The following is a 25129-nucleotide window of genomic DNA, read 5'->3' on the forward strand; positions in this document are numbered from 1 at the left end:
ATTATAAGATGTTTTTTTCAAGGTCAAAACCGAAGTATTATCCTCAGATCATTTCTGGCGGATTCAATTTCTTTTTATTTTACATAGTTTCAGTTCTTTTCATTGAATTTTTTGAACAATATCTAAATTTTAGGCAGTTTTTAAACATCAAGTACCAGCTCAGTTTGTCTACTCTAGAGAGATCAAAATTGGCTAAGGGGAATCATTTGATTGAAAAGAAGTTATCTGATCAATCCTATTCGGCTAATTTGGAATATGCTAACGATAAAATTTTGTTCCAAATATTTAGTTCCCTTATCTCAACTATCGTATCTACATTATCAATAATCTACAATGTAGAACCCATGATATGGAATTTTTCACAATCACTTTATTACTCTGAATATAAGGCAGTAAGCATAATATATTATTTAGTCTTTAGTATTTGTGTCAATATTGGTCATTATTAACACTATTGTAGATGTTCCATTTGCTCTATATTCTGATTTTGTTTTGGAAGAAAAACATGGGTTTAATAAGAAAACTATTGGTTTATTTGTGAAGGATTTGTTTTTATCACTTATTGTTCAAGGCGTATTTGGTTTACCAGTTATGTTGGTCCTTATTTACCTTGAAAACACCGTTGGAGATAAATTCTATATCTATGTAAGATCAATTTCACACAGGCATTTGTATTCAGCATTGTGTTTTCACTAATAATGGTTAGTATCTATCCAAATGTTATTGCGCCTCTGTTTCACAAATTTACGCCCCTTGAAAATCAAGGGTTGTCAAGCAAAATATACGCCCTAGTAAGCTAGCTATTGATTTAGGCTAAAGAAAAGAATTTCCCACTCTATAAAATATTTCAAGTGGATGCATCTAAGAGAACTGGGCATTCCAATGCCTATTTTTATGGATTTTGGTGGTGTAAACGTCTGGTTCTATATGATACCATTTTGACTGAAACAGATGAACAAATTGTTGCTGTCGTTGGTAAGTTATTTATCTAATTTAGCCCATGAAATTGGACATTGGTGGTGTAATCATTTAGTGTATTTGATGTCTTTGGGTTGGGTTCAAATGTTTTCCATATTCTACTTCTACACGGCCTATAGACAAACTGATGCTATATTCAAATCATTCGGTTTCGAGGGATTGCGCGGTTTTGTTGTCTCTCTGACGCTATTTTTAAGAATTTATTCTCCCATTTCAACAATTATTGCATTTGTTATGAAATTTTTTTCCAGGAAATTTGAACATCAAGCAGATGCCTATGCTGTGGAGTGCGGAAAGGGTACAGATCTGAAATCAGCATTAGTGAACATTTTGTCCGCAAGCAAATCCCTATTCTTTCATGATCCATTGTATTCACTTTACAATTATACCCATCCAACACTAACTGAAAGATGTGATTATATCGATGAATTACAGAGGACAACTAAAAAGGGCAATAGGAAAGATGGCAAATTTGAATGATCCAAGGCTACAATTTTCTGATTTGTTTCTCAAAACTATACTTAGGACTAGTATACACAAACTAATTCATACTATAATTTTGTTAATTATGTTTAATCTTTTCTATTGCTTCCAAAATTAATTGCTAATATAAATTGTTTCTGCTCTTTTAGGTCTTCAATATCTGCGTTTTTCTCCAATAGTTTAGAAATGTCGCGGATGCCACTCATATTGGCTAATAATGAAGTTTTGAGGCTTCTAATTGCTTTAGTTGCCAAAGGAAACTTCTTCCAACGAGATGATTTAGATCACCGCTTTAAACGTATATGATAGAAGTATTTTATACATCACAAAATCATCCATCCATAACTAAATGATCCCTCATTTACCAGAAACTAGTTATTACACTGGAACATTTATTAGTCTCCTCGATCTTCTTGACTTTGAAATGTGTATTTTAAGTGTTTTTCGGCATAATTAATGCATTATTTTCAATGTAATGTTTAGCAAATTACTGCAAAGCGCTCCATAGCTATTATCAATACAACTATTTGTAATTGACGCATCTGCACTGTTTTTGCTATATAATGATCCAATCGCCTTCAATGACATATGATGTTCAGCAATGATAACGTAGATGCCAAATTGATTATGCAATAATTACAGTTCATTTCTGGACAATTGTTTTATCGAAATCAATATTGTCTTCCAATTTGAATTGGTATTTAGAGGTGGAAATAATAGATAATATGGTTGTATATCACTTGTTACAGTAGGCATGATCGAGCTTTCGATATTTCATTCAACGAAAACTCCACTTCTTCTGTAGATAATTGATCATTGACTCATTTGCAATTTTAGTAATAGTATAATGCTTATTAATAGGATTTAATTATATTTTACTGTATAATTGTGTTACCATATTGATGGAATATAGGTAATTTAGCGCATCAAGCATTTCTTGTCTCGATTGAGTTTCCAGTTGGTCTAAAATCTGAGGATTCAAGGTTATGCAAATTATTTTGCGATAATTCATCGTATTTTGGTAAATAGATGTTATAGGTATTGGTAATCCGTCAAACTTCACAACATATATTCTAAAACAATCTCTACAAGTGCCACGGGTTAACTGTTCACATGTAGTACCTTTGTTCTCATTGAACAATTACTAAATGGTAATTAGAACGGGTGAAATTATAAAAACTTTCATGAAATCTGAGTGGGTAATTTACATAACTATTTTTCATTTTGTTGTACCTAAATTAGCATTGTATTACCCTATAACAATGCTATATCCTCCAAAATTAAGTCTATCAATAATCACTAGTGAGATAGGAAAGTTTGTTCGCAGATTTAACATGTTAGTTGCAATTAATACGTTTATATGATGTCTGTGTCTAAATAATTTGTCGCTATGTCTATAAGAATCCAGAATTAATTTACTCAGATTAAGATTAACGTCAGAATTGTATAAATACAGAAATGTCATTTTTTATATATTATATAATTAATTTGCTTGATAGGAAGAATAATTTTTGAATTTGTAAACCTAATTGAATCTATGAGAAACTGTCCAAAACAGTCGCAAATATATTTATTTCGCTTTCTTATATGCCATTATTCGTCCAGACGACTTGAGGTTTGTTAATTTTTTGGCGAAAAAATAAGAACAATGCAAGCAATAGTAGCGGTTGTATAATGTTGTATATTTATTAAATACAATAAACTATTGTAAAAGTGTTTCTGTTTGAAATAGCATCTCTTATATTCAATCCCTTGGCTACTTTAAATGAAAGTGACCTTACCAGATACATATTGATATACATCACTTCCTACATAAAAATACTCATTTATTTTTAGATTCAGAAAGTTGTCATTACAGGAATGACTTGGAATAAGTTAGATAATGGACATAATTTATAAGATTGTAATCCAACAAATTAAATTCTCAAATTCTGTTTGAAAAGTAATACTTAAGTTAAAACTAATTCCGACTTAAGTCCATGATGTATTTCCCGTTAAATGTATATCGCAGAACATGATAATTTGAAATAATCCGACATTCCTATGCCTATTCTTTCAGTTAATAAATTGCGTTATTGCAAGTATTTAAAATGATGTCAACATATTTTCATCAAATGAAATATTTAATGTAACATCAGTAAATTTTATACAACATTTTTATTTGCCAAAATACTTTTTAGACGAGTTAGGGACTTGTAAAGCTTTGGATAATTAGGAAGTGTCATCGAAGCATATTTTTAGAACCAAAAAAACCCCTCTTACAAAAACCGTTTAACAATCGAAAGTTAAAAAAGGTGTGATTTGATGTATTTTAAGAGAGAAAATAATGATTAAACTATCACCTATAATAAAATGACTCAAATATTTTTCATGTCAATAAATTCAAAATTTGATATAATTTGTGCGACTGTGATAAAATCGTCTAGTTGGCTGCATTTAGTTGTATTTTTTCTGTTTTCATTTGGATATACTTCATAATAGGCGGTAATTGACTCTGACTCGAAATTGTAACCCAATGTGTCATAGATATAAAGCGAAAAATCTACATTCTTATTAGGAGTGGTTATGGAGATCTTTTTCAATGCCATCAGAAATCTCCAAATTTTGAATTGGGGTGTAAAATCGGAAGTGATGATACTTAAATCGGTAGTCTGAACTGGTATGTTTAAATTCGACAAACAAAGTATCCTCATTGGGTATGTTTTTTATTATGTCTAATTCATCTTTCATGAAGCATTTGACATTTGTTTGATTTAGCATAATAATATTTTAAGCCGTAACGGAAAGGATGTGCATTGTGTGGGTTTAATATTGGATGGATGTGAAATTATTCAGTAAAATTAGGTAGATTCTGTTTAATATCATGTAAATGTGTCTGGCTGCATATTTATTGGCGCACCCTGGTGCTCCGTTGGTAATTTGTGTGGAATCTAGTGATTATGGTTAACCTTGTAGATAAACCCTCTACGGTAGAAAATGAGATTAAAGGGGCTATAGAGAATGGATATATGCCTTTTCTGTGGGATTCGTGCTTCGGATTCAAATTAAACGGGATATATAATGACTTTAATTCGTCTATCGATGGAAGTGTTAGCTCAAATGCAGTAAACGAGGATACACAACATGTCTTACATGTTAATCTTACTAATAAATGTAGTAAAGGTGAAATTTTAAACTATTTGAAAGGTAATCATAATGAGGCTAAACCTATTGCTAAATCCAGTGACAACATCAAAACATATAAATCGGAGGGGATCGGCCAAAATATAACCGATCGTAGTGAAAAATGCGTTGGGCATAACTTTGAACAACCCCCAAGATTTAAAGTGTGTAGCTTGGAAGTTAAAAAAATTAAAGCTCTTTTGGACAGGTATAACAGATGTTCATTTAGGGTTAAAAATGGCAGTGGTGTATCACAACAATCTAGACACAATCAAATTATGAAGGATTTGATCCAAACCAGCTTATTTGAGAAGTGGAATGCAACCAAACGAAGTTTAATTGCTATTTAATCTCCCCCATAGTTAGGACATTATTACATATGAGTGCCTGTGATTCAATACGTCTGGCCCTGAGATCAGCTGAAATCCATAGAATTCCAACTGTTTTATCGAAGGCCATAAAGCAGGGTATTATAATTGCTATTTAGGATTCACGGATAATGATCTCCTACATGAATATGCCCAAATTGTCAATATAAAACTGCATGAATACACATTTCCCCAACTAACGTCAATACTTAAATGTTAGTTATCGATTTATTTAGCGTTTTCAATACCACCTTATAAGAATTTTAAATTTTTTAGTCAACTGTGCGAAAGGATCCTACACCAAGTATGATGGCGCTCATGCTTAGGCAAAGGCTCCCAATTTTAATCCTTCATCCAAAGACGTTTCGGACTTTATCATTTCTTGTGGAAGATTGTACTATAGCGACAGGTGTAACTAGGTATATTTAGATATTTGATTGCCCAATTATCAGGGCATATAGCCCCTAACATCGAGTCTTATCGTCCTAAGGATTTGGCCAACATTTATCACTCCCTCGCTAAATTGAGGATTCATGATCTGGAACTGTTCAAAATTATATCAAGTAAACTGCATTTAATTAGACTCCCTAACACATTATTTATACACTTTAACTCCCATCTGTTTGGTCAATCTGCTAGTCTCCTATGCAAGGTAACCAATAGTTTCTATTGTTCATCAATTAATAATAGAGAAAATATTGGATAATTAGCTTATTATCTTCACATAGAACCAATTTGGACGATAGAGAAGCAATATATGCACTAATTGATGAGTTAGATATGAGATTGGATGAAATGACTGCAATGGATCTAGTTCGAGTGACAATGGCAATATCTTGCTTAGAACTCAATAAAGACGGCAAGTATGCTAAAGTTGAAGTGTGCATTGGCAATTTGCTTAAAAAACTATACGATACTTGCTGGCCTTTGGGATATATCCAACATCTAGTGCTGCTAGAGTCACTAATACGCTTAAAAACATTCGATAGCAAATTGGTTTATGGCAAAATACTACCTGCATTGCTAACAAAACGGTCAATTGTGGAAAATAATCTATCCTTCTCAGTAATTAAAAGGTTTAACCCAGGAAAATGTGAGAACTATCGAATGTATTGCATGTCTACCAAGTGTAAATGAGACTTGTGTCAAATTACTCGGATTGAGTGTTAAAAGGATTCCCAAATTGATTAAAGCCGATGGTAATTTGATAGCAAGATTATTGGCAGCGTTAAACAGTGTATTTTACTATTCATTTAGCTAAATTATGAATCGAAAGAAATTGAAAGTATAATTTTTGATATTGCAACACCCAGATTTTTGGAATCATTAGATGAAAATTATCGCAGAACAATACGAAATGTTCTTAATAAGATTAAAAATGCGGAACCCGCTAGACAAGATAGTTAATTAACTTTCATGTAGCTAACTATGGTAGGTTGTAGTGTTGTGTAGTTATTGTGTGTTTTCATAGTACGGGCCGTAGGCGCTAGAAATTAGTTGTCAATATATGATAGTTTGTGTTGCAACAATTATGGCGTGTTTTAATTAGAGTTCACACATATAATAAGAATGGTGACATCCAATGATCTAGCGGATGGGCGTGGAAGCTGGAACTCGTCCTCTGTAATTGGTGGAATCACTACTAACGATTCAGATGTGACAAATTGGCTTGCAGGTCTCACACCGGTAACGGTAAACAGATGCGTTGAAGGTTTTGCGCAGGATGAACAAAATGGCAAGGTTGACCAATTTCCGCCAATTATAGCCACTTTCACATCTAAAAATGACATTCCCAGTCCATTCATTCCACCTAATGGCAAATACAAGCAAGGGGATCTTCTACTATTCTCCCTTAACCCAGATGAAATTGTACAGAGGCTCAGGAAGAAAGTTTATCAGAAAGGTATCTATTGTAATCAAATAGTAAATATTGTAATGCAAGAACTGATCTCTGATTTGGAATCTCTAGGAGCTACTAAAAGCCAAATCATGAACCGTCTTTATCAAACGAGCGTAAATGTTGTGTTATTTAGTGGTTTTCTGCGTTGTTTGACTACGATTCCATTGGGAAATTGTTAAATGTATTCCAGGTATTTGAAGTTAATTTAGATATACGCCAATCGCTCAAATGCATTAGTCATGCCTGTGGCATATAAAACACTGTTTGACTCTCTACAGGTACGCACCTCTTAATAATTAAATTATGAATATATAAATACTTTGTTTGTATGTTCAAAATACAATAATAAATTATTGATTTAGGCAAGCGAAATGAAACCTATAGAAGAAATTACAAGTGCAAACATAGATTTAAATAGTTTCCTTAGTGAATTGGTGACAAAAAGAGATCTGCTAGTCAAAAGGTTGTATTCGCATAGGCTGGAGATTCAGGAATTACAAGATAGAGTATCGCAAGTGCGCAATTATAATTATTTAGTCAAAAATGAAGCTGGAACAAAAGGCTAGAATGATTCTAATCAAATGTGACGAGCTGGAGGCGATGCATGGGAGGGATGATTTGCATTTGAACAATATTTTGGATAAATACAAACATCCAGATTGTTCTCTGCCACTTAGCGATCAATTTGACAAATTGGAGTCACTAATTAAATCTTTAAATGACTATAATCATTGATTTCTTGTAAAAATTAAATTATGGAAGCTAATGTAACAGTTTACGCGTGATAGATCTATCAAGAAGTGATATTTATAGTCACTATTAATTTCAATACGTTCTCTTGTGTTTTATAATGATGATCATCAAATAATGCCACTCAAATTTTATAATTAAGTTACTGTTTACTCTTGTCACCAGGTAAAATTGTGGCCAGAAGTTTAATTGGTGGCCTTTTTGCCAGTGTCGAGAAGTATATATATCCCAATGCTATGGCAATGGGATCGTATGGCGATATTTCCTTGTACAACAGATAGTTTTGCAATATAAAAACATATGGTATGTACTCTGCTTTCACCGTAAACAAATTGTAACAATTAACCGATGTTCCCTCGTTTAGTCTGGACCAGTAATATAGCATATAGTTGCTCAAGTAGTATGCAAGGTTTGTGTAAATATGTTGTCTTTTCCTAGATTCGTAACTTGCCAAATGCTTTAGATAATCTCTATTTCTGAGATTCTTGCGCATGTAGTGGTCAAAAATACTCCTTGCAGCAACATCGTGAATCAGTGCTATGCCACTAAGAGATGTTATTCCAAATAACAGAAATTCCACAAATTTAGCCGGTGCCAATTTATGATCAGATTCAAGTGATCCCATATACGTAGCCAAGTAGTGGCACATGAATAAGTGTGGCATGAATAAAGGGCCAAAATATAGATACGGTGTTACTAAGCGCCATAATTGGTACTGCTTTAGAATTTTGTTGGCATCAAACTTTATCATCGGCGATATATCCGAACTCTCAGAGTCAAACTGCGTGACTAACGAAATTAGTGTTGACGCAGCTATGTAAGATAAAGTTAATGGCGGTATTCTGAATATGGGAGATAAGAATCTTCCGACCGCAGAGTGTTCATGTATGTTCACGAAGTTATTAAACTTATTTTTGGAGTCATTGATGACTTTAGAAATTGAAGAAAGCAATCCATCATCAAATAATTTAAGATTGCCAGGTTTTCTAGGTGTCAAAGCGCACAAAGGAAATGTGCTAGTTCTACCGGTGGGCAAAGTGCTTAAAGCTTCTGCGCGAGTTAAAAAATGTACAACACTAATTAAAAACAGAAATCTCATAGTTTTTTCAAATTCACAAATATCATTAACCCAGCCATAGTTGTGGTAGGCATTATAAGTTGTATACGTATAGGGTTGGTTAGCGTTAGCATAATTAGTTTATTATACATGAATTTTTCATTTTATGTACATATATATTTTGTAAATGTATATATTAATACAGTATGTTTAGACAAATTATATATCAGTTCAATTCATTATGTCTCAAATATGTGTTACACATACCTTTGAATTGATCCATTCATTATATATATATAACGATATATTGATACAGGCAGATTAGCATCAGTAATAGATTAAATTTTGCTGATTTAAGTTGTACAATTATCTATTTATATAGTGACTGGTTCTAGTGTGTGATAATGATTAATGATAATTACAAAAAAAGTTTTAATGAAAATGCGAACCATTTGGCTCATAAATTAGTTATAATCACTATATTACATGAAAGATCTGCATGTTTAGTCTTAAATGGGATAAGGACTGGATAAATTAGGGTACGTCTATCCCGAAACATAAATATTCTCAGTCAATGTGGCTCTTGTGGCATTCCCCGCATTATCTTCGACATAAATAGAATTCAAATGCCAAACTCCAGGCACTGAGCCCCTCGGTAGCAAGTGGATCTTGTTAATTGTCATCCAGTCATTTGAGCTAGTATCAAATTCTGGAGGATAAAGTAATATCTCCGTGCCAAATGGATCCCTAATCCTAAACCATACAGTAGATATTCCACTTTCTTGATCTCTAATTTTAAAGGATATTTCAACCTAAATGACACATACACTAACTTTAGTTTCACCATCAATCTTATCAATATTTGTCGGATTGCTTGTTACAGTTATATCTTTTAGTTCAGGTTGATTGGTATCCGCAACCCCACTGGAAGTGTACATAATATAGGGGCCTTCATTATTTCCCCATTGCAACATTTCACTATTGCCAGCGGTGTCCATTGTAGTTAGTCCAGCCAGACTGTACTTTCCACTCCTAGCATTTTTTGATAATACCACATTTACAGAAACTGCGTAGCAATTTAAATACGCGTCTTCTTGTACCGTGTTGCATTGAGTTGAGGGTTTGGATCCCGTCCACAAAGGGGACTGAGTGGGGATATCAGAGTAACCAAACAATGAATGCTGAGCATAACCATCTCCGTTTATTGTAGCATAAGAAGCGCCTGGGTTTTTCAAGATTCCATCATCGCGTACTAGATAATTAACGCGTAGTATCGGGCCAGCTACATCATGCACCAAATTAAACTTGATAGACTCTTTAATCGTAACGGGATCTTGAAAATCTTCATGTACATTATTAATCCACACGCGTAACCCAAAATCAGCGGCGCCTACGAAACGCTGTAGTCCATTTTGATCGGTTATTTCAATTTGATCTGTTGTCCATACCCCACGTTTAACGGATGAATTGAATACTTGAGTGCCCTCAAATGTGTTGCCACATTTTGCACCTTTAGGACGTAAGTATATATCAACAAATGTACCAATTGTGCTAAATAGCCTAAAGCTCAGTGAAGTGGCACAGGATTGTTGTCGTGAAATCAGCTTGAAGTTCCAATTAACAAATTTATTGTCCCTCTCTCCACCAGTTACCGTAATTACAATGGAACCTATTCTTCCAGGATAGATAAAATTTGGACTGCCCAAATTTAGAACCGTAAATTCATGACTAGACTTAGTGACGTAGTGTGCCCCGCCCATAACGCTTTTCTTAATCCAATTGTATTTGTCCGGGGCCCTAGTCATAAGCTTCTTGGGGTTTAGTAAATAATCAGCCAGTGATGAAGCAAAATCCTCTTGCGGATTTTTCTTATGTGCATAAGAAGAGACGAATTGCGTTTGTTGGCGAGTGCTCCAACCATCAGGATCATTTGAATCATTGTACCATCCGCCAATCCTTTGCCAATCCATCTGTAATTCCAGAGTTAAGGTGTTCATATCGATAAAATGGCCCAATTCATGTAGCACCAGTTTGGATATATCAGGATAGCGGTAAAATCCACTTTCCATGAATTCGATGTAGGAATCTGTATCTGGGCCCCTGGGATAAGCAATAGCTGGAGCCGTTGGTTGTTCCGGATTTACCAACCCATCCATGCGACGTAACAAGTATTTTAACCCCTTAATACGGTGAAACCCCGCGGGATACTCACTCCAACTGGTTGCTAATTCTATCAGCTCCTCCGGATGTTTGAACCAGCTCTGGTAATCACGCCACGAGTAATTGGTGATTGGTTTGCCCATATGTGCCATTGTGTCCAATTCACTTGGTTCTAAAATCTCCACTCCATGTAATTTTGAAAATAAATATTTCATCTTAACCACCGAATCTAAACACGTAGCCCTAATTACTGCTTTAAATAGCCGTCTACTGAAGTAGTTACCATTATGTTTTCTCTCGTGTGTCTTCTTTATGGCATACTTGAACGCATTTTTGGAAATACTTATCATCTTCTCATACCTACTATTCTCCTCTTCAACAACTCTTACATCTCCTGGATATAAGTCGTTGTCTACTAATGACCAATGTTGAGGCTTATCCTTATTGGAGCGTAGGAATTGGAATTCCATAAGTACAGAGAGTAGGCGGTAAGAATATTCACTGCCCCAAACCCCGTGCAATTCAATTCCAAACATATGTTCAAGTTTGGCAGCTGCATCGCTAGCTTCAATCTTTTCATAATTGTTAATTGTTGAAGTGTTACTGAGTGATGATTCATCTTTTGGCACCGTGCTAACCGTCTCAATTCCATACTGCGTTGTGTTTTGGAGTCTCCAAGAGAAAGTGTAAAGATCTGGATCATTTTTAGTGGGATAAACTTCCAAACTGTCGGTGTAATTTATTCCAACGAATGGGCACTTGGCATTTCTACAAGGTAAATTAATTCTGAGAGCCCCTGGTAACATATAACCTGATCCCTGTAATTTGATGTAATACCTCCCTCTAGGTAGATCAAATTTAAACCTGTTGTTATCAATACTGAGTGTTATATCAAGTAGCATGTCAAAATAGTTGCCAAACATGGTACCAATCATTACCGTTATGGGTTTGCCTTGTACCAAATTCTTTACATTCCCAGATACTGAATGTTCAATTGATTACCAAAATATTTTAATTTTGTATCCTTCCTTGGAATTACAATATCGTGCATTACGTAGTTTGAGCTTGTGGCGCTATGGATTGGAGATGCTCCCTCGAAGAAAGATGTAAATACATATTTCGGTTCATAATACATCCCTAACTCAGCAAATGTGTAGCCAGTTTTTAGTTGTTCAGTGTTAGATTCTGTATTAATTGTATAATCGTGTGAAATGCATAAATCAATGTTGATCTTACCATTGTATGAGGCGTTTAGTGAGGATGTGTTAGTGGTAAATGTGATTAGCGTTACAAAAGTGATTATTACTACATTGTGCGAGTTGGACAAAAAATTCATGTTTTACAGTTATTATTTAACTAAACAAAGGTTACTCTTGTACCGTGATAGAGAGTAAAAAGTAGGAAGTGAGTCTGAGGTTGAGTAACCACGCTAAGCGTTAACTTGTCAATTTCAAGCGTATGTACTTGAATCGGTTATTTATCAGCCAATTTGGTGAATAGATATCCATTTCTACACACTATTATATTGAATGTTTCCATATTTGGCAATCAAGTGTACGGTACCACTGAATAGTAATGTTAGTAGCCATCGGGTAGATATGATGTATGATAAGCCAATTAGTGTTGAACAAAATGCAAAATATATAGAGGTTGAAGGTATACCTGTATCAGGCCGTACTTGGAAAGATAAAGCGTTGCCTATTCGAACCAAAATGATGATTAAAAATAGCAAAAAGAAGTGGCTCGAGCAACAGCAGATGCAGCGCCATATGAAACTAGTTAGTCTGGAAGCTAAACAGCTGATTGAAAATCGCAAGGAAGAGATTAGGTTAAAGCGGCAGAGGAGATTAGAGAAACAATCTAAGAAAGTGGAAAATGAAATTAGGGCAGCGGGCCCTAACGCCATAGTACTCTCCAACAGTAAGTCACGGATCACTTAGAAAAAGTATCTAAGATGTCTAAAAAGGCTAAGAAACAGCTAATGAGTATGACTCCTGAGTTGATTAGCAAACTTCGGAATAGAATGCCTTAATTTTTATTACTATTGTTGGTCGTTGACCCATTAGGTGGGGGTGGCAGTATAGGCTTAGTTGCTATGGTTTGTGCGTGGACTGTGAATGCAACCAATAAGGGATTTGAGGCCATTAATTTGCACAAGATTTACAGAAATTTTGTACCAGCTGTGGTGAATTTGGGAGCTTTGGATGGTGTATCAAAACGCGTAGCCAAATCTGCCAAATTGATCCAGTTTCTACATGTGAGCACTATACAAGGCTCCCCAGTCTACTCCAATTTGAAGAAATCAGATCCAGACCCTTATCTCCAATCTGCAATAGCTAAAACGATTGGTGACGCTCGTACAAATAAGTAGTTTGACTAAGATATTTATGGCATTGACATGGAGGAATATATACCATTGATTAAAACTAAAAAGAGGGACGACACACATTCGGTCTATATATCCAACCTTCCTAATGACGTTACCAAGTTTGATATACGTGAACTGGTTACTAGCAATGATTTGACCCCCCTACATTGCATTGTAGCTACTAATCGCAAGACGCAATCCAAATATGGATTTGCCATTTTTTCCACTCCAGATGAGGCAAATCAGTGCGTATCAATACTACAAAAAACTAGTTACTGTGGGAAATTGTTGAATGTGGAATTGTCCAAGCCAAAATATTATAAATGGAGTAAATCGAAAAAAAGCGATGGTTCAGTGGGATTTGTTAAAAATTCATTCATAATAAAGGGTTACCCAAGCCAAACTACTGAAGAACAGGTAAGGGGATCAGTCACATCCATTTTAAATGGAGTGCCATTCACTCTAGTTCGGGTCGGTGATAAGTGGAGATTCGTATTTGAAAATCTGTCGACATGTCTAAGCGCTGCCACTAAACTTTCTAGTGTAAGAGTCAAAGTCCCCAATGGTGGGACAGTAATTATACACTCTGTGTTACCAAAAATTGCAATAAATAATAAATCAGCTAAAGTAGGGCGAATTTTTGTTAAAAACTTGCCATTCAATATCACCAGTGATGAATTGGCTTCCAAATTTACCAAGATAGACCCCAATTGTACTGTGCATTTCACTCATAACGAAAATACTTGTGTCAAAGGATTCGCATTTGTCCAATTTACCAAGATCAAATTGGCTCTTAAGGCCTTAAAACTGAATGGCACTACAATCAAAGGCAGGAAGGTTGAAATCCATTTGGCAGTCTCCAAGGAATATTTCACTAGTGATTCTGATAAAAATAATGCTAATAATCTAAGTGATGAGTGTGGTGATGATATTATGGATATTGATGACTCTTCTGACATAGAAAAGCATGGTGTTGATAAGTTTGTTACTGATTCTGTTGCTTGTAACAATGACACCAATGATTATAGTTACCATGTTAAAGATGCAGAGATGGAAGACTTGGAAGATCTGCCCAAGCAAAACAATAAGAATATAGTTAATGTGATAAAATCTGCTAAGTATGGTGATGCCATATCCAAAAACAAAATTACAAAAGTTACTCTTAAGCAATTAAAGATGAGGAGTGCAGAAATCACAAATGGCAAGCCTAGCAGTAGTACAATTAATAGTGATGTTAATGAGGGTAAAACGGCATTTGTGCAAAATGTACCATTTGAAGCCACCCAGGAACAATTAGAAAGTATATTTCGAGTGTATGGTGAGCTGGAATATGCAAAATTGGTCAAAGATCCTGCAGGTAGAAATAAGGGTACTGCTTTTGTCAAATTCATGACTAAAGAGTCACTTGACAATTTATTAAGTTCCGAAGCCAATACTAAATTTGAGATTGGTGAATATTTGATAGGAGATAGATTGGATTCTGGCGAGAGGAGTGCTGAAAATCTTGGAATTGCATTGTTAGGTCGCAAACTAAGAATTGTCCGAGCTGTTACCAGGGATGAGGCAAAGGAGCTAGAGAGTACAAATGTTAAAGTGGATAGAAGGAGACTTTATCTACTTAAAGAGAGCTTGAAAGGGATTAGTGAGGAACAGAGGGGGCTGTTAACCAAGGGTAAAAATAGGGAGAACAGGATCGATAACCCCAACACTTTCGTCAGTGACAAACGCATATGCATACGAAACTTACCCATATACCTAACAAAACAAGAACTGCGTGACAAGTTGAAGGAGAGTGTTAAAGGCATTGGTAAGATTCAATTGTTGGCCGATAAAAAAAGGAAAGTTGCCAATTTGAATGGGAAGCGAATCAAACGGGGAAAGAGATTCGGGTTTGTAGAATTCAAAACCAGGGGCCAAGCAAAACTGGCGTTAAAATTCTTAAACAATACAAACGCTTTTGGGCAAAAACTCGTCGCAGAATTTTCATTGGAAGATAAAAGGGCTTTAATGGAACGGGAAAGGAAAGCCAAATTAATCAAACTAAGGTAGAATAATACTTATGACATTGGTAACGGTGATAACATTGGTACGGACAGATATATTAAGAAAAACAAGAATGATACAGGTGAAAAAATGAAGATTGGTAGGGGAAATAATGGGAGAGGTTTGGCAAATAAGGGTTAAATAGTGGCCAAGGATTTTGGGAATGGCAAGTCTGCGGGTGTATGTGGGGAAAGTGCAGGGTAAGGATATAGTGAAAGTATGAATAGTTCTTTTTTACAAAATTCACTGGACACAACACTATTTTAATTAGTTATATAGTTTAGGGGGTCATATTAGATCTGAGTACTTAACAGTGAAAGGTATTGGTCTTGTGTGGGGTGTATGAGATGACTTCACGCGGATTTCAGATCGAATATGATGTGATATTCTCCAAAGCAATCTTTGTGCGATTGACCAGTTCTGGATATATAGACGGGGCAAAGGGGGCTGTGTTTCTCAAGACCTCAAACCTGAGTCAATCCGTGTTACATGCAATTTGGGACCACGCCGATACAAAAAATGAAGGGGAGTTGGATATTAATGGCTTTATCGTGGCATGTAGACTTGTAGCGCATTCTCAAGCCTATAACATTAGCAATCCAATGTCACTATTACCTCTATTATCTACGCCACCCCCTATTTTACCTAAATTTGATCTCTCCCCCTTTTCCCATGAGTTTGATCCTCTATTTACAAGTTTAGATGTGGATTCTGATGGATTTCTAACGGGGAAGGATGCCAGGGCATTTTACCTCTCTAGCACGAACCATGATAGTCAGACCCTCATGCGACTTTGGGATCTAGCCGACATTGACTGTGATGGTTTACTATCTAAACAAGAATTTTACACCATGCAGTTGCTAATAGAGTCGTTGAACGAACAAACAGAAATTAAAATTCCTAATTCGTCATATCAACTGCCCATAAAATCTCAACAAAACAGTTCGCCTTCTTATAACATTGAATATACTCAAGATAAACATGTCATCTCTAACACAAGCTTACCTCATTGTGCTATTGAGCATGATAAAAATGAAATACCTGCTTTGCCAATACCCTCCTATAAGACATCTAGCCGAACTAATAAAGGAATTCCAAATGACGTATCCTCCGTCGTTTCTGATGGACAAGACACTCCTCACAGTTTTGTCCAGGCGCTAGCTAACACAAACTTTAGTGTTTGCGATGATCTGGTGAAGAAGGAGCAAAAGAAGTTACAATTACTAAGGGCACAACACCAAAATTTGCTGGAGACTGTTTCCCATAGCCCCAACGCCGGATCCTCTGCTGAATTAGAGCTCCTGCGATCGCAAGCTGATGATTTGGCTTCGGATATCGCCGACTTGAAACTAAAAAATGAATCCATACTCAATGTAGTGACTCAAAACGAATCTAACTTGTCATCCCTCCATACGAGCAAGAAAAACCACGCAGCCATAGCTGAGAAGGAAGAAGAGCTGCTTAAGGCGGAGCAAAGAGAATTGGAACAATTAAAAATCACTTTACAGGCCATGAAGAGGAATAAACAATTGTTGCAGCGTGAAGGGAATAGACTAAACGAGAGGCTGAAACAAAACGAAACGACTACAAAAATCATGTTACGTGCCTTGGAAAATGAACAATCGAAAATTTTAAGCGTAAAAAATGAACGGTTGCTAGTGTCAAAAGAGAAACTGCAAGTTGAGAAAGAAATGAGATCGCTTTCCAACCAAGCTCTGATGCAAGTTATATCGAAGGAGAAGAACACAAACTCGCAAATTGCGGCCCCTGGATCTGAAAGGGATAGCAAAGGTATTAGAGTTGTTTCTGTCGCAAATAATGTATCTCAGTAATTTTAAGGGCAGCCATCTTCAGTTTATTTTTTACTGCACTGGAATTATAACTGCAAGCATGTTTCTGTAGTTATTAATGTACAAATTATTGCCTAATTCTTGCTACAACCTCATCACACTTTTGTTTAGCTTTGAGTGATATCTTGCTCCAACAAGTGGCTTTTAGGGTCCAAGGTAAATCGCCAATCATTGCATCAACTCTGTCCAATAATTTAATTGCATCACGAATTTGGTATGGGTCATCGTTACCATAAACACTATTTATGTGAAATGACTCCAAGAAACAGTTAAACGAAACACAAGGATCAGTAGTTCCGGTGTATTTTACTGAGTGTGGCCAGCAAGAAGGGATGAATATTGCATCACCTGGATGTAAAATTCCAGTATGAGATTTATCAAACAAATCTTTGTACATGTGGTTGTCCCTCGGCAATTGTGAAACATTCTAATTTAGTGTTTAGTTTACCAACGGACTAGTGGATAAATCGATTTTCAAATCTGCGATTGCCGATGGTTCAAACAAAGTGATGCTTTTAGTGCCCATTGTTTGAATTAATACATTCTACTTTAAAAATAGTGCATACGTCGAAAACGTCGTAATGTGTCCACAATTCTATTTGAGGATGAGAAATCCTTAAAATTGTGGAATGTATCTTGTATGTGCCATCTGTTATTAATCTTTGGAACGTCTTAGGTAGCTCAAACTTTTGTGATAACTGTACACTCAAATCTTCCAATTTTGAGGGATCTTTTTGCGGTTTCTTCCCTAGTGAACGATAGTAAGTATAGGTATTAGGATTTTCAATGTTGGCAATTATTTCGTCAAGGAGTTGATTTATCGTTTTTAATTTGTAGGTGAAGTTTTTAGGTTGGAAGGTGAGATATCTATCGTTTGATTGATGTACCGATACTTTAATATTGCCAATTGTGGCCCTCAGGAACTCCAAGGTTAGATCATTGTGCCAAATGACGGCACCTGCATTAGTGTGTCTGTATACCTTTCAAGATGAAAGGTATTTTGTTGCTAATGTAATATAGAGGGTCTGTATCAGATAGTATTGGTATATACATTAACTGGGGCATATATCAATGCAGATTGCGACAGCTCGGGTGATGGAGGTGAAGGAAATAGTCGAAAATGACAACATTTTCTCGTTGTTCAAATGGCAGTTGGGAGTGTCTGAAATACCTCCGTGGGAGATTCCTTCTAAAATTAACGAGCCAATTACACATAACGTAACACTTCCACAATTCTCAAAGGTAATTAAATTCCCCGTGACATAGAAACAATTTAGCCATCCCTTAAATACTCAAAAAGGATTTGAATACATCAAATCTCTAATTGGCTGCACTTGCAGAGTTGTTTCTAATCTACCAGAGGCAATATCAGTCACTGAACTCCCCGGGAAAAGGCATAACTCAATACCAGCACTGGACCTAGCCTTCGAATTCAATAGAATTGGCCTGTTGCATTGTAGAGCTGATTTATTACTGACTAGGATTTCTAAATCGCATGTGATTGTAGGACCTTCGATTTTGGAGGATGTAATAGGCGTGGTTTTTTACGATAAAAATGTAGATTTGTGCAGGAGAAGGAAGTATAGCTCCATTGTATTTAGAAAATGTTTCGTCTATACAATCATTTGCAGTTTGTTGAGAGAGAGGCAGATACCAATTTATTTGAGTGCCTTTGGTAATTTGTTCCTAAAATCTACAATAACAGTGACAGCTAAAGGTAAATTACGCAATTCATTCAGGAATATTTGCTGTAAATTATACATACCTAAACTCAGATGATTTTGTCAAAGATGTGGCGATGAGCGTCAAATCCAAAACCAGTAAGTATGAACTCATTTAGATTCAACGAGTGCCAAACTTAATGCCGCACTTTGTCACTTAAAAAGCGATTTATTGCCTGCTAGGAAACGGTTTTACCCCTTCTTACTGGAAAGTATTACTCGAAATTACTCAGCAAATGATACACCCGGTGAAAGTGAAAAGAGAATAAAGAGGAAGAGGGAAATTAAGGGTGGTAGTAACAGTGATGGTGCGATTGCTGTGAAATCCAAACTTGATGAGCCAGAAGTGAATACCATGCCCAAAGACAGTGCTGAGTGTGACTCATGGGATGAATCATCTCCTTGACCCCACTGTAATTCTAATGTGGCTTTCGGCCGCTTTGTCCTTTGTATCGCTAGTTTTGTTCCTGCATAGTGACATTTCCATTCTTACACACAGATACAATGTATCTGATTTGTTTTATCATCATACACCAGTTAGTTCAATGTAACCTAGGTTTCATGTACACCGGATCCCAGCAACGATGGCAAACTAGTTTTCATTGTAACTAGATTTCTAATGTAGAGTTGTCCCGTCGAATATACCGAATCGATTTATGTGCCAAAAGAGTTTTCCAGTAATATTTATTCGTACGATGGTGCTTTCTTGGACACCAAAGTTGAAGTCTACCAGTGGACTGCAGGAAAGGGGCTCCTCATAAAAGATTGGGTCAGTTATCTAGTACGCTATGTATGATTTAGATCGGAGGTAGCTACTTCCAAAATATTTTTTTTCCCAACCTCACATTTCTCAAGTATTTCCCAATTGTGTCAGGTCAAGGCCGTAAGGTAATCACCAATGTCAATTAGTTCGCAAATAAGGTAAGGGTTGGGGGGTTTACATTGAGATCAACTGAGTTAACCTCGTTGTCGAGCAAGAAACAATTGGATTTGATCAATGACGGATGGTACAACGTGGAGACTTCCACTTGTTTACCCGTTCCTTACGTAAATTACACAAACACTCGTGTTCATGGGAAGGGATTGTATACAGGAGATCCATCAAACCCCAAAGTAAGTTTTGTCACGGCATATTACGCATTTATTTATTGGCAACATATTAATTCATCTATATTGTGATATTAATTTATTATTATTTCAATATTTTATTAGTAATAAAGATTGGAGATGTGAGGATAACATTTTGGGGCAGTGATGTATCGCATATCTCCGCCATGGGAAAGCAAGCCAGCAATGTTCTAAAGGAGTTTACTTTGGAACCAATTGATTTCATGGTTAGTCGCTAATTTATGAAGGATGATAAATTTGTTTTGGTACAAGAAGGGCAAATTTCACCTTCTGCGCTAATATACTCATATTTGGAGAAGTATGATGGCACGAGACTCTATATTTATATCTCAAAACTGACATTCATGGCATCCACTTGTTACTCTCTAAAATCTAACATATTTGTAAGCAATATTCTATCTAGGGTGAAATTGATAAGTCACTGGTAGCATCGTTATTTGTTTTTTTCGTCGTAGAAACTTTTGTGTGGATCGCATATTCATTTTGGAACGGACTATTTTATCTACTGTTGGCTGTGGTCAGCAGTTTCTGTTTCTATTATTTGTGGTTAGTTTAATCGTGATTTAGGAAAAAGGGAGCAAATGAGAAAGAATTGAGTTCAAAGCAGATTGTGAATTTGAACTTGTACGAGTCAATTCCCTGGGAGAATTCGATAGATACAGAGCGGTGACTTGTTATCTTTAATATTTGTATCAGTTAACTGGATGTATAATAGTTGATTAATTGTATATAGTTATTTTGTTATTCAATACTTTGGCTTAGTGTGTATTATAGTCGTCCATTGGTGAGAGGTTGTTTAATTGTCTAATGGTTGTAGATTGTGTATGGAAGTTAGGTTTTGCTGCAGGAATTCTATGCCCGTTATTCTGGTTTATAATAGTTACTAATTGTTTAATGTTGTAAACTGAGTACTGGATTATTGTTAATAGATGGAGAATGATAATTGTGAATGGGGGTGGCAAACATGAGTGTGATACAGAATACAGTATACATATTTTACAATCTAAAATCCGGAGGAAACTGCGCACCACACTTCAATTCTAGTTCAATCCAAAATGTGATTTTTCAGGAACCTTGCTGCCAAATTTTTATTTTCGATATCACCATTGGGGAGAGTGGATTGAAACCCGGGTTTCTGGATTTGAAATCTCGGCTTGAAAATTTTAAATGCGAGGTTAGGATTATTGTAGTGGGAGGTGATGGTACTGTACTTTGGTGCTTATCGGAATTGGATGCGCATGGAATTAACTATGATAAAGTCTCCATTGGTGTTGTCCCTTACGGCACGGGTAACGACTTTGCCAATGCATTTGGTTGGAAATCCATTAAACTCTGCAATTTCTTTGACAAATACCTTAAAACGCTCAGGAGTGTGGTAAGTACATTTATAAATGCCCCCGTTGTCAAACATGATCTATGGGAAATATCTATCAGCGTAGGCAAGGATGGGCATTTTTCCAAAATAAATCAAACTAGTAAATCGGAGGAGATTATTTGCGATAATCTATCTACTATTAAAACACTAAATTTCACTATGTGCAACTACTTTAGCATTGGTGTTGAATCAAAAATCGGACGGGGATACGATCGATACAGGGGATTATCTCGATTTAAGAACAAAAGTGTAAGTCTAATGTCACTAAGCGATATATAATTGAGGGATTTAAAAAATTATTTGCAAAAAGAATTGATATTCGCAATATTGTGGATTATATGGAACAAAAAATTGGTGATGGTAATTCACTAATTATTCAGAATGGGAACCCGTATTTACGACTGAATCTAATACTGATGAGCCAAAACTCAAAAAATCCACTTCCCTTATTATTTTAAACATTCCTAGCTTTTCATCTGGATTGAATCCATGGATTACTGAAAAGTATGGAATTGAAGGCCCTAAGGTCAATTTTGACGATCAATGTGTTGGCGACGGGAAATTAGAAATATTGACATATGGTACTCTTTTTTCAATTGCTCTCAATTATGTAAGTAAACCGTCTATCACTTTCATGAGTCTAAAAAATTTTCAATCATTTGCAACCGATTAAGGATATATAACCGTACTAATTTAGTTAATCCGTTCCAATAGAGCTAAAAAGGTTTGTCAAGGCAGTGGCCCATGGAGGATCAAAATTAAGCAACTATCGCCAAAATTCAGAGTCTACTTCCAAGTTGATGGAGAATTCAGAGTTGCCTACGAACCCACCATGATCGAGATTAAACATAAAAGGGTCGTTAACGTTATGTGTGCAAATGTTTGCGGGTGGAAAAAATCGTAACTCGCGAACAGCCTTAAGATTATATATTTGATAAGAGTAAAACTGATGTTTCACGGGGTAATAATTCTGTAAAATAAACGCTTGTAGGAAAAAAAAAAAATCTCATATCCTATGACTCAAGGGTTGATGTCTTTCAGTGAGGATAAACAACAAGATTTAGCTGACATTGATTGATAATATCGGTCCCCGCAGGAAAATACGTCTCTTATGAATAAGGAGTTTGTGATGTTGGAGAACACCTGATCGTATGAGGGGATAAATCAGAAGAGGATAAGGATGGGGATGTGCGGTCTTGGGCGGGTAAATCAGCCAAATGATTGGAGGGATGGTAATTTTGCGTAACAAATTGTTGAGAGTCATATATGATAATCGAATGAATGTATGCTATCAAAATGTCAACAAATTTAGCTATTAACGGAGTGTAACTATAAGTTAATTTTTAAATTTAATCGCAATCATTTGTCTAGCAAATCTTTCTCATTGTATAATTTGGTAGCATATTTAGTATTCATATTTGTGCTTTAGTATAGTTTGTAGGTTTCAATTGGTTTGTTTGTTTAATTAGGGGATTGTATTTATATGTGCTACTAAAATATAACAATGTACCGTGACAATGTGATTGTGGGTATGGCAGTTAATGGTGAGGATCCTCATATAATTATATAACTCAGTATTTCTCAACTTAATTGGTAAATATGGCTTATAACACGTTAAATAAGCTTGTGGTAATGATAATTGTGATACAGGTTAAGAATAAAATGCCCGCTCCGGTCCAAGTGACTGCAGAACAGATTCTTCGTGATGCCGCAGAATGGCAGGCTAGGGAAGCCAAACCAACTCCGCATCGTCTCGTGGATGATCAGGAAATGCAACAGCATCGGTGAGTCATTTTTTGATTCAGTGTCAAGAAGAGGAAAGATTTTGAGGATATGCTAAGGAGACAAAGACATCACATTGGTACTTGGATTAAATATGCTATTTGGGAAGCAGCGCAGAGGGATTTTAGGAGGTTAGTGTTGCAATAAGTTTAGAGCGAGATCTATTTTTGAAAGGGCTTTAAATGTAGATTATAAGAACACCACCATATGGCAACGGTATATCGAAATGGAGGTTAAGAATAAGTTTCTTAACTCCGCAAGAAATTTGTACGATAGAGTTACCGGACTTTTACCTAGAGTAGATCATTTTTGGTTCAAATACGCCCATATGGAAGAGTTGCTAGGTAATTATGCTGCTGCCAGGAAGATTTTTGATAGATGGATGGAATGGAATCCTGATGATAAAGCTTGGATGATGTACATTCATTTTGAAGAACGATGTGGTGAATTAAAAGCATGTAGAGCCATTTTTGAAAGGTATTCCTGTGTAATCAATATAGATACCTTGAAAACAAACCATCTACCGAATCATTTTTGAGGTTTTGTAAATTTGAAGAGCGTTACAAAAACTACGACAGATGTAGAGCTGGTTTTAGTAAGGCTATTGAACTCTTACCACCGGAAATAGTGGGTGAAAATTTTTATATTAAATATGCTCAATTTGAACAAAGAAGGCGCAATTTTACTGAGGCTAAGAATATATACGAAGCGGGATTGACTAAAATACCTAAGGAAGAATCTCAAGAGTTATATAACAATTATGTTCTATTTCAAAAACACCATGGCATTGATAGTGTAGTTGAGGCAGCAATTTTGGATAAAAGGAGAAACATTTACAGAGAGGTTTGTGATACTTTAATCTAGCAATTGGAAAATGATCCTAGGAATTATGATGTATGGTTTGATTATATTCGTCTGGAAGAATCTTTATCCGACAATGTGGATAGGACTAGATCAGTTTACCAAGCTGCAATTGTAAACATTCCTGTCGTTAATGAGAAGAAAGCATGGAGGAGATTTATTTATTTATGGATATACTATGCCCTCTTTGAAGAAATGATTGCTAAAGATGGTGATAAGGCACGGGAAATATATAATAAAGCTTTATCTGTTGTACCTAAGAATTTGTTTACATTCACAAAAATATATTCTTTGTATGCTGAATATGAAATAAGGCAATTGAATTTGGATTTGGCCAGAAAAGTCTTCGGCCGTGGATTGGGTGAATGTAAGAAGGGGAAGTTATTCGAAGCGTATGCGGCGTTAGAGTTAAGGCTCGGAAATATTGATCGTTGTAGAATTATTTACGCTAAATATATCGAAGCGCATCCGTTTGACCCAAAGTCTTGGATAGCATTTATTAATTTTGAATTAATGACTCAAGAGATAGAACGGGCTAGGGCTTTGTGTGAAAGTGCTGTTGAAATGGATCAGATGGATTCACCTGAACTTGTAAGATGCGTGTTTAATTAGATTTGGAAAACTTTCATCGATCTAGAAACTAATCTTGGCGAGATTTCTAGGGCTAGAAATTTGTATGAGCGGTTGCTGATGAAAACTCAGCATTACAAGGTGAAACTTCTGTGACTTAGGTGTTTAAAGGTTATGCTGAATTTGAGTACAAACAAGTTGGAGACGTTGTAAGTGCTAGAAAGGTTATTGAACGCGGCCTTGAACATTGTAAAATTAATGGTTTGAATGAGGAGCGTGCACTTTTACTAGTTTACTTATTGAAACTGGAGCGCTTGAATAAGGATGAGTTGGAAATCGCAAAAACTTTGAAAAGGCAAGCTAAGAAGGTTCGACATGTACAAGTTCAAGATGGATCTTCCGATAACATTCAAGAATATGTTAGATATATTTTCCCCGACGATGGAATTCAAGAAAAGGTAATTAACTGTATTACTCAGAATCTTAAAATTCTCCAAGCGGCAAAAGAATGGAAAAATCGGCAGATTAAAACCTGAAAACTACCTATATAGACGATTTGACATCGTTTTAATT

The 25129-nt window shown here is 35.7% G+C and overlaps 16 protein-coding genes across 16 annotated transcripts; 11 read left to right on the forward strand and 5 right to left on the reverse strand.

Moving 5' to 3' along the window:
* Window positions 1-8: 8 nt before the first annotated feature.
* On the forward strand, window positions 9-1458 carry BmR1_04g07429 (STE24 endopeptidase; the record flags this gene model as incomplete). The annotated part of the gene is made up of 5 exons (XM_012794632.1): window positions 9-392; window positions 415-645; window positions 666-791; window positions 813-975; window positions 998-1458. 5 exons carry the CDS (start codon window positions 9-11, stop codon window positions 1456-1458), a joined length of 1365 nt encoding a protein of 454 aa, XP_012650086.1.
* On the reverse strand, window positions 1551-2217 carry BmR1_04g07437 (hypothetical protein; the record flags this gene model as incomplete). Its single annotated transcript, XM_012794633.1, has 3 exons — window positions 1551-1702; window positions 1953-2017; window positions 2102-2217. The coding sequence occupies 3 exons, from the start codon at window positions 2215-2217 to the stop codon at window positions 1551-1553; spliced, it is 333 nt and encodes a 110-aa protein (XP_012650087.1).
* A 1601-nt stretch (window positions 2218-3818) lies between these two features.
* Window positions 3819-4154, reverse strand: BmR1_04g07440 (hypothetical protein; the record flags this gene model as incomplete). Its single annotated transcript, XM_012794634.1, has 1 exon — window positions 3819-4154. The coding sequence occupies one exon, from the start codon at window positions 4152-4154 to the stop codon at window positions 3819-3821; it is 336 nt and encodes a 111-aa protein (XP_012650088.1).
* On the forward strand, window positions 4401-4973 carry BmR1_04g07445 (hypothetical protein; the record flags this gene model as incomplete). The annotated part of the gene is made up of 2 exons (XM_021482596.1): window positions 4401-4831; window positions 4853-4973. 2 exons carry the CDS (start codon window positions 4401-4403, stop codon window positions 4971-4973), a joined length of 552 nt encoding a protein of 183 aa, XP_021337803.1.
* A 29-nt stretch (window positions 4974-5002) lies between these two features.
* Window positions 5003-6398, forward strand: BmR1_04g07446 (conserved Plasmodium protein, unknown function; the record flags this gene model as incomplete). Its single annotated transcript, XM_021482597.1, is given in 9 exon segments — window positions 5003-5090; window positions 5111-5206; window positions 5228-5295; window positions 5318-5400; window positions 5421-5554; window positions 5574-5643; window positions 5720-6056; window positions 6079-6228; window positions 6249-6398. 9 exon segments carry the CDS (start codon window positions 5003-5005, stop codon window positions 6396-6398), a joined length of 1176 nt encoding a protein of 391 aa, XP_021337804.1.
* On the forward strand, window positions 6561-7626 carry BmR1_04g07460 (conserved Plasmodium protein, unknown function; the record flags this gene model as incomplete). Its single annotated transcript, XM_021482598.1, is given in 6 exon segments — window positions 6561-6894; window positions 6916-7004; window positions 7025-7081; window positions 7101-7169; window positions 7254-7406; window positions 7429-7626. The coding sequence occupies 6 exon segments, from the start codon at window positions 6561-6563 to the stop codon at window positions 7624-7626; spliced, it is 900 nt and encodes a 299-aa protein (XP_021337805.1).
* BmR1_04g07462 (Der1-like family) lies at window positions 7784-8740 on the reverse strand (the record flags this gene model as incomplete). Its single annotated transcript, XM_012794639.1, has 1 exon — window positions 7784-8740. One exon carries the CDS (start codon window positions 8738-8740, stop codon window positions 7784-7786), a length of 957 nt encoding a protein of 318 aa, XP_012650093.1.
* BmR1_04g07470 (sporozoite invasion-associated protein 1 (SIAP1)) lies at window positions 9244-12194 on the reverse strand (the record flags this gene model as incomplete). The annotated part of the gene is made up of 4 exons (XM_021482599.1): window positions 9244-9510; window positions 9532-11840; window positions 11861-12043; window positions 12095-12194. The coding sequence occupies 4 exons, from the start codon at window positions 12192-12194 to the stop codon at window positions 9244-9246; spliced, it is 2859 nt and encodes a 952-aa protein (XP_021337806.1).
* On the forward strand, window positions 12460-12890 carry BmR1_04g07475 (hypothetical protein; the record flags this gene model as incomplete). Its single annotated transcript, XM_012794641.1, has 2 exons — window positions 12460-12778; window positions 12799-12890. 2 exons carry the CDS (start codon window positions 12460-12462, stop codon window positions 12888-12890), a joined length of 411 nt encoding a protein of 136 aa, XP_012650095.1.
* On the forward strand, window positions 13257-15275 carry BmR1_04g07485 (RNA recognition motif. (a.k.a. RRM RBD or RNP domain); the record flags this gene model as incomplete). Its single annotated transcript, XM_021482600.1, has 1 exon — window positions 13257-15275. The coding sequence occupies one exon, from the start codon at window positions 13257-13259 to the stop codon at window positions 15273-15275; it is 2019 nt and encodes a 672-aa protein (XP_021337807.1).
* BmR1_04g07490 (Epidermal growth factor receptor substrate 15-like 1) lies at window positions 15617-17101 on the forward strand (the record flags this gene model as incomplete). The annotated part of the gene is made up of 1 exon (XM_012794643.1): window positions 15617-17101. One exon carries the CDS (start codon window positions 15617-15619, stop codon window positions 17099-17101), a length of 1485 nt encoding a protein of 494 aa, XP_012650097.1.
* An 85-nt stretch (window positions 17102-17186) lies between these two features.
* BmR1_04g07495 (tRNA wybutosine-synthesizing protein 5) lies at window positions 17187-18172 on the reverse strand (the record flags this gene model as incomplete). The annotated part of the gene is made up of 4 exons (XM_012794644.1): window positions 17187-17546; window positions 17568-17663; window positions 17686-18077; window positions 18100-18172. 4 exons carry the CDS (start codon window positions 18170-18172, stop codon window positions 17187-17189), a joined length of 921 nt encoding a protein of 306 aa, XP_012650098.1.
* A 42-nt stretch (window positions 18173-18214) lies between these two features.
* Window positions 18215-19246, forward strand: BmR1_04g07500 (hypothetical protein; the record flags this gene model as incomplete). Its single annotated transcript, XM_012794645.1, has 4 exons — window positions 18215-18361; window positions 18386-18836; window positions 18859-18939; window positions 18960-19246. The coding sequence occupies 4 exons, from the start codon at window positions 18215-18217 to the stop codon at window positions 19244-19246; spliced, it is 966 nt and encodes a 321-aa protein (XP_012650099.1).
* A 16-nt stretch (window positions 19247-19262) lies between these two features.
* BmR1_04g07501 (conserved Plasmodium membrane protein, unknown function) lies at window positions 19263-20638 on the forward strand (the record flags this gene model as incomplete). The annotated part of the gene is made up of 9 exons (XM_021482602.1): window positions 19263-19376; window positions 19397-19444; window positions 19466-19621; window positions 19642-19728; window positions 19750-19953; window positions 20061-20174; window positions 20196-20351; window positions 20372-20514; window positions 20536-20638. 9 exons carry the CDS (start codon window positions 19263-19265, stop codon window positions 20636-20638), a joined length of 1125 nt encoding a protein of 374 aa, XP_021337808.1.
* BmR1_04g07502 (diacylglycerol kinase) lies at window positions 20933-22247 on the forward strand (the record flags this gene model as incomplete). The annotated part of the gene is made up of 4 exons (XM_021482603.1): window positions 20933-21592; window positions 21613-21703; window positions 21724-21953; window positions 22041-22247. 4 exons carry the CDS (start codon window positions 20933-20935, stop codon window positions 22245-22247), a joined length of 1188 nt encoding a protein of 395 aa, XP_021337809.1.
* Window positions 22943-25092, forward strand: BmR1_04g07515 (crooked neck; the record flags this gene model as incomplete). The annotated part of the gene is made up of 9 exons (XM_021482604.1): window positions 22943-22972; window positions 22994-23127; window positions 23149-23256; window positions 23279-23602; window positions 23626-23968; window positions 23990-24577; window positions 24599-24697; window positions 24718-25014; window positions 25036-25092. The coding sequence occupies 9 exons, from the start codon at window positions 22943-22945 to the stop codon at window positions 25090-25092; spliced, it is 1980 nt and encodes a 659-aa protein (XP_021337192.1).

This window comes from Babesia microti, chromosome IV (assembly GCF_000691945.2).
Source record: "Babesia microti strain RI chromosome IV, complete genome".
Lineage (NCBI taxonomy): Eukaryota > Apicomplexa > Aconoidasida > Piroplasmida > Babesiidae > Babesia > Babesia microti.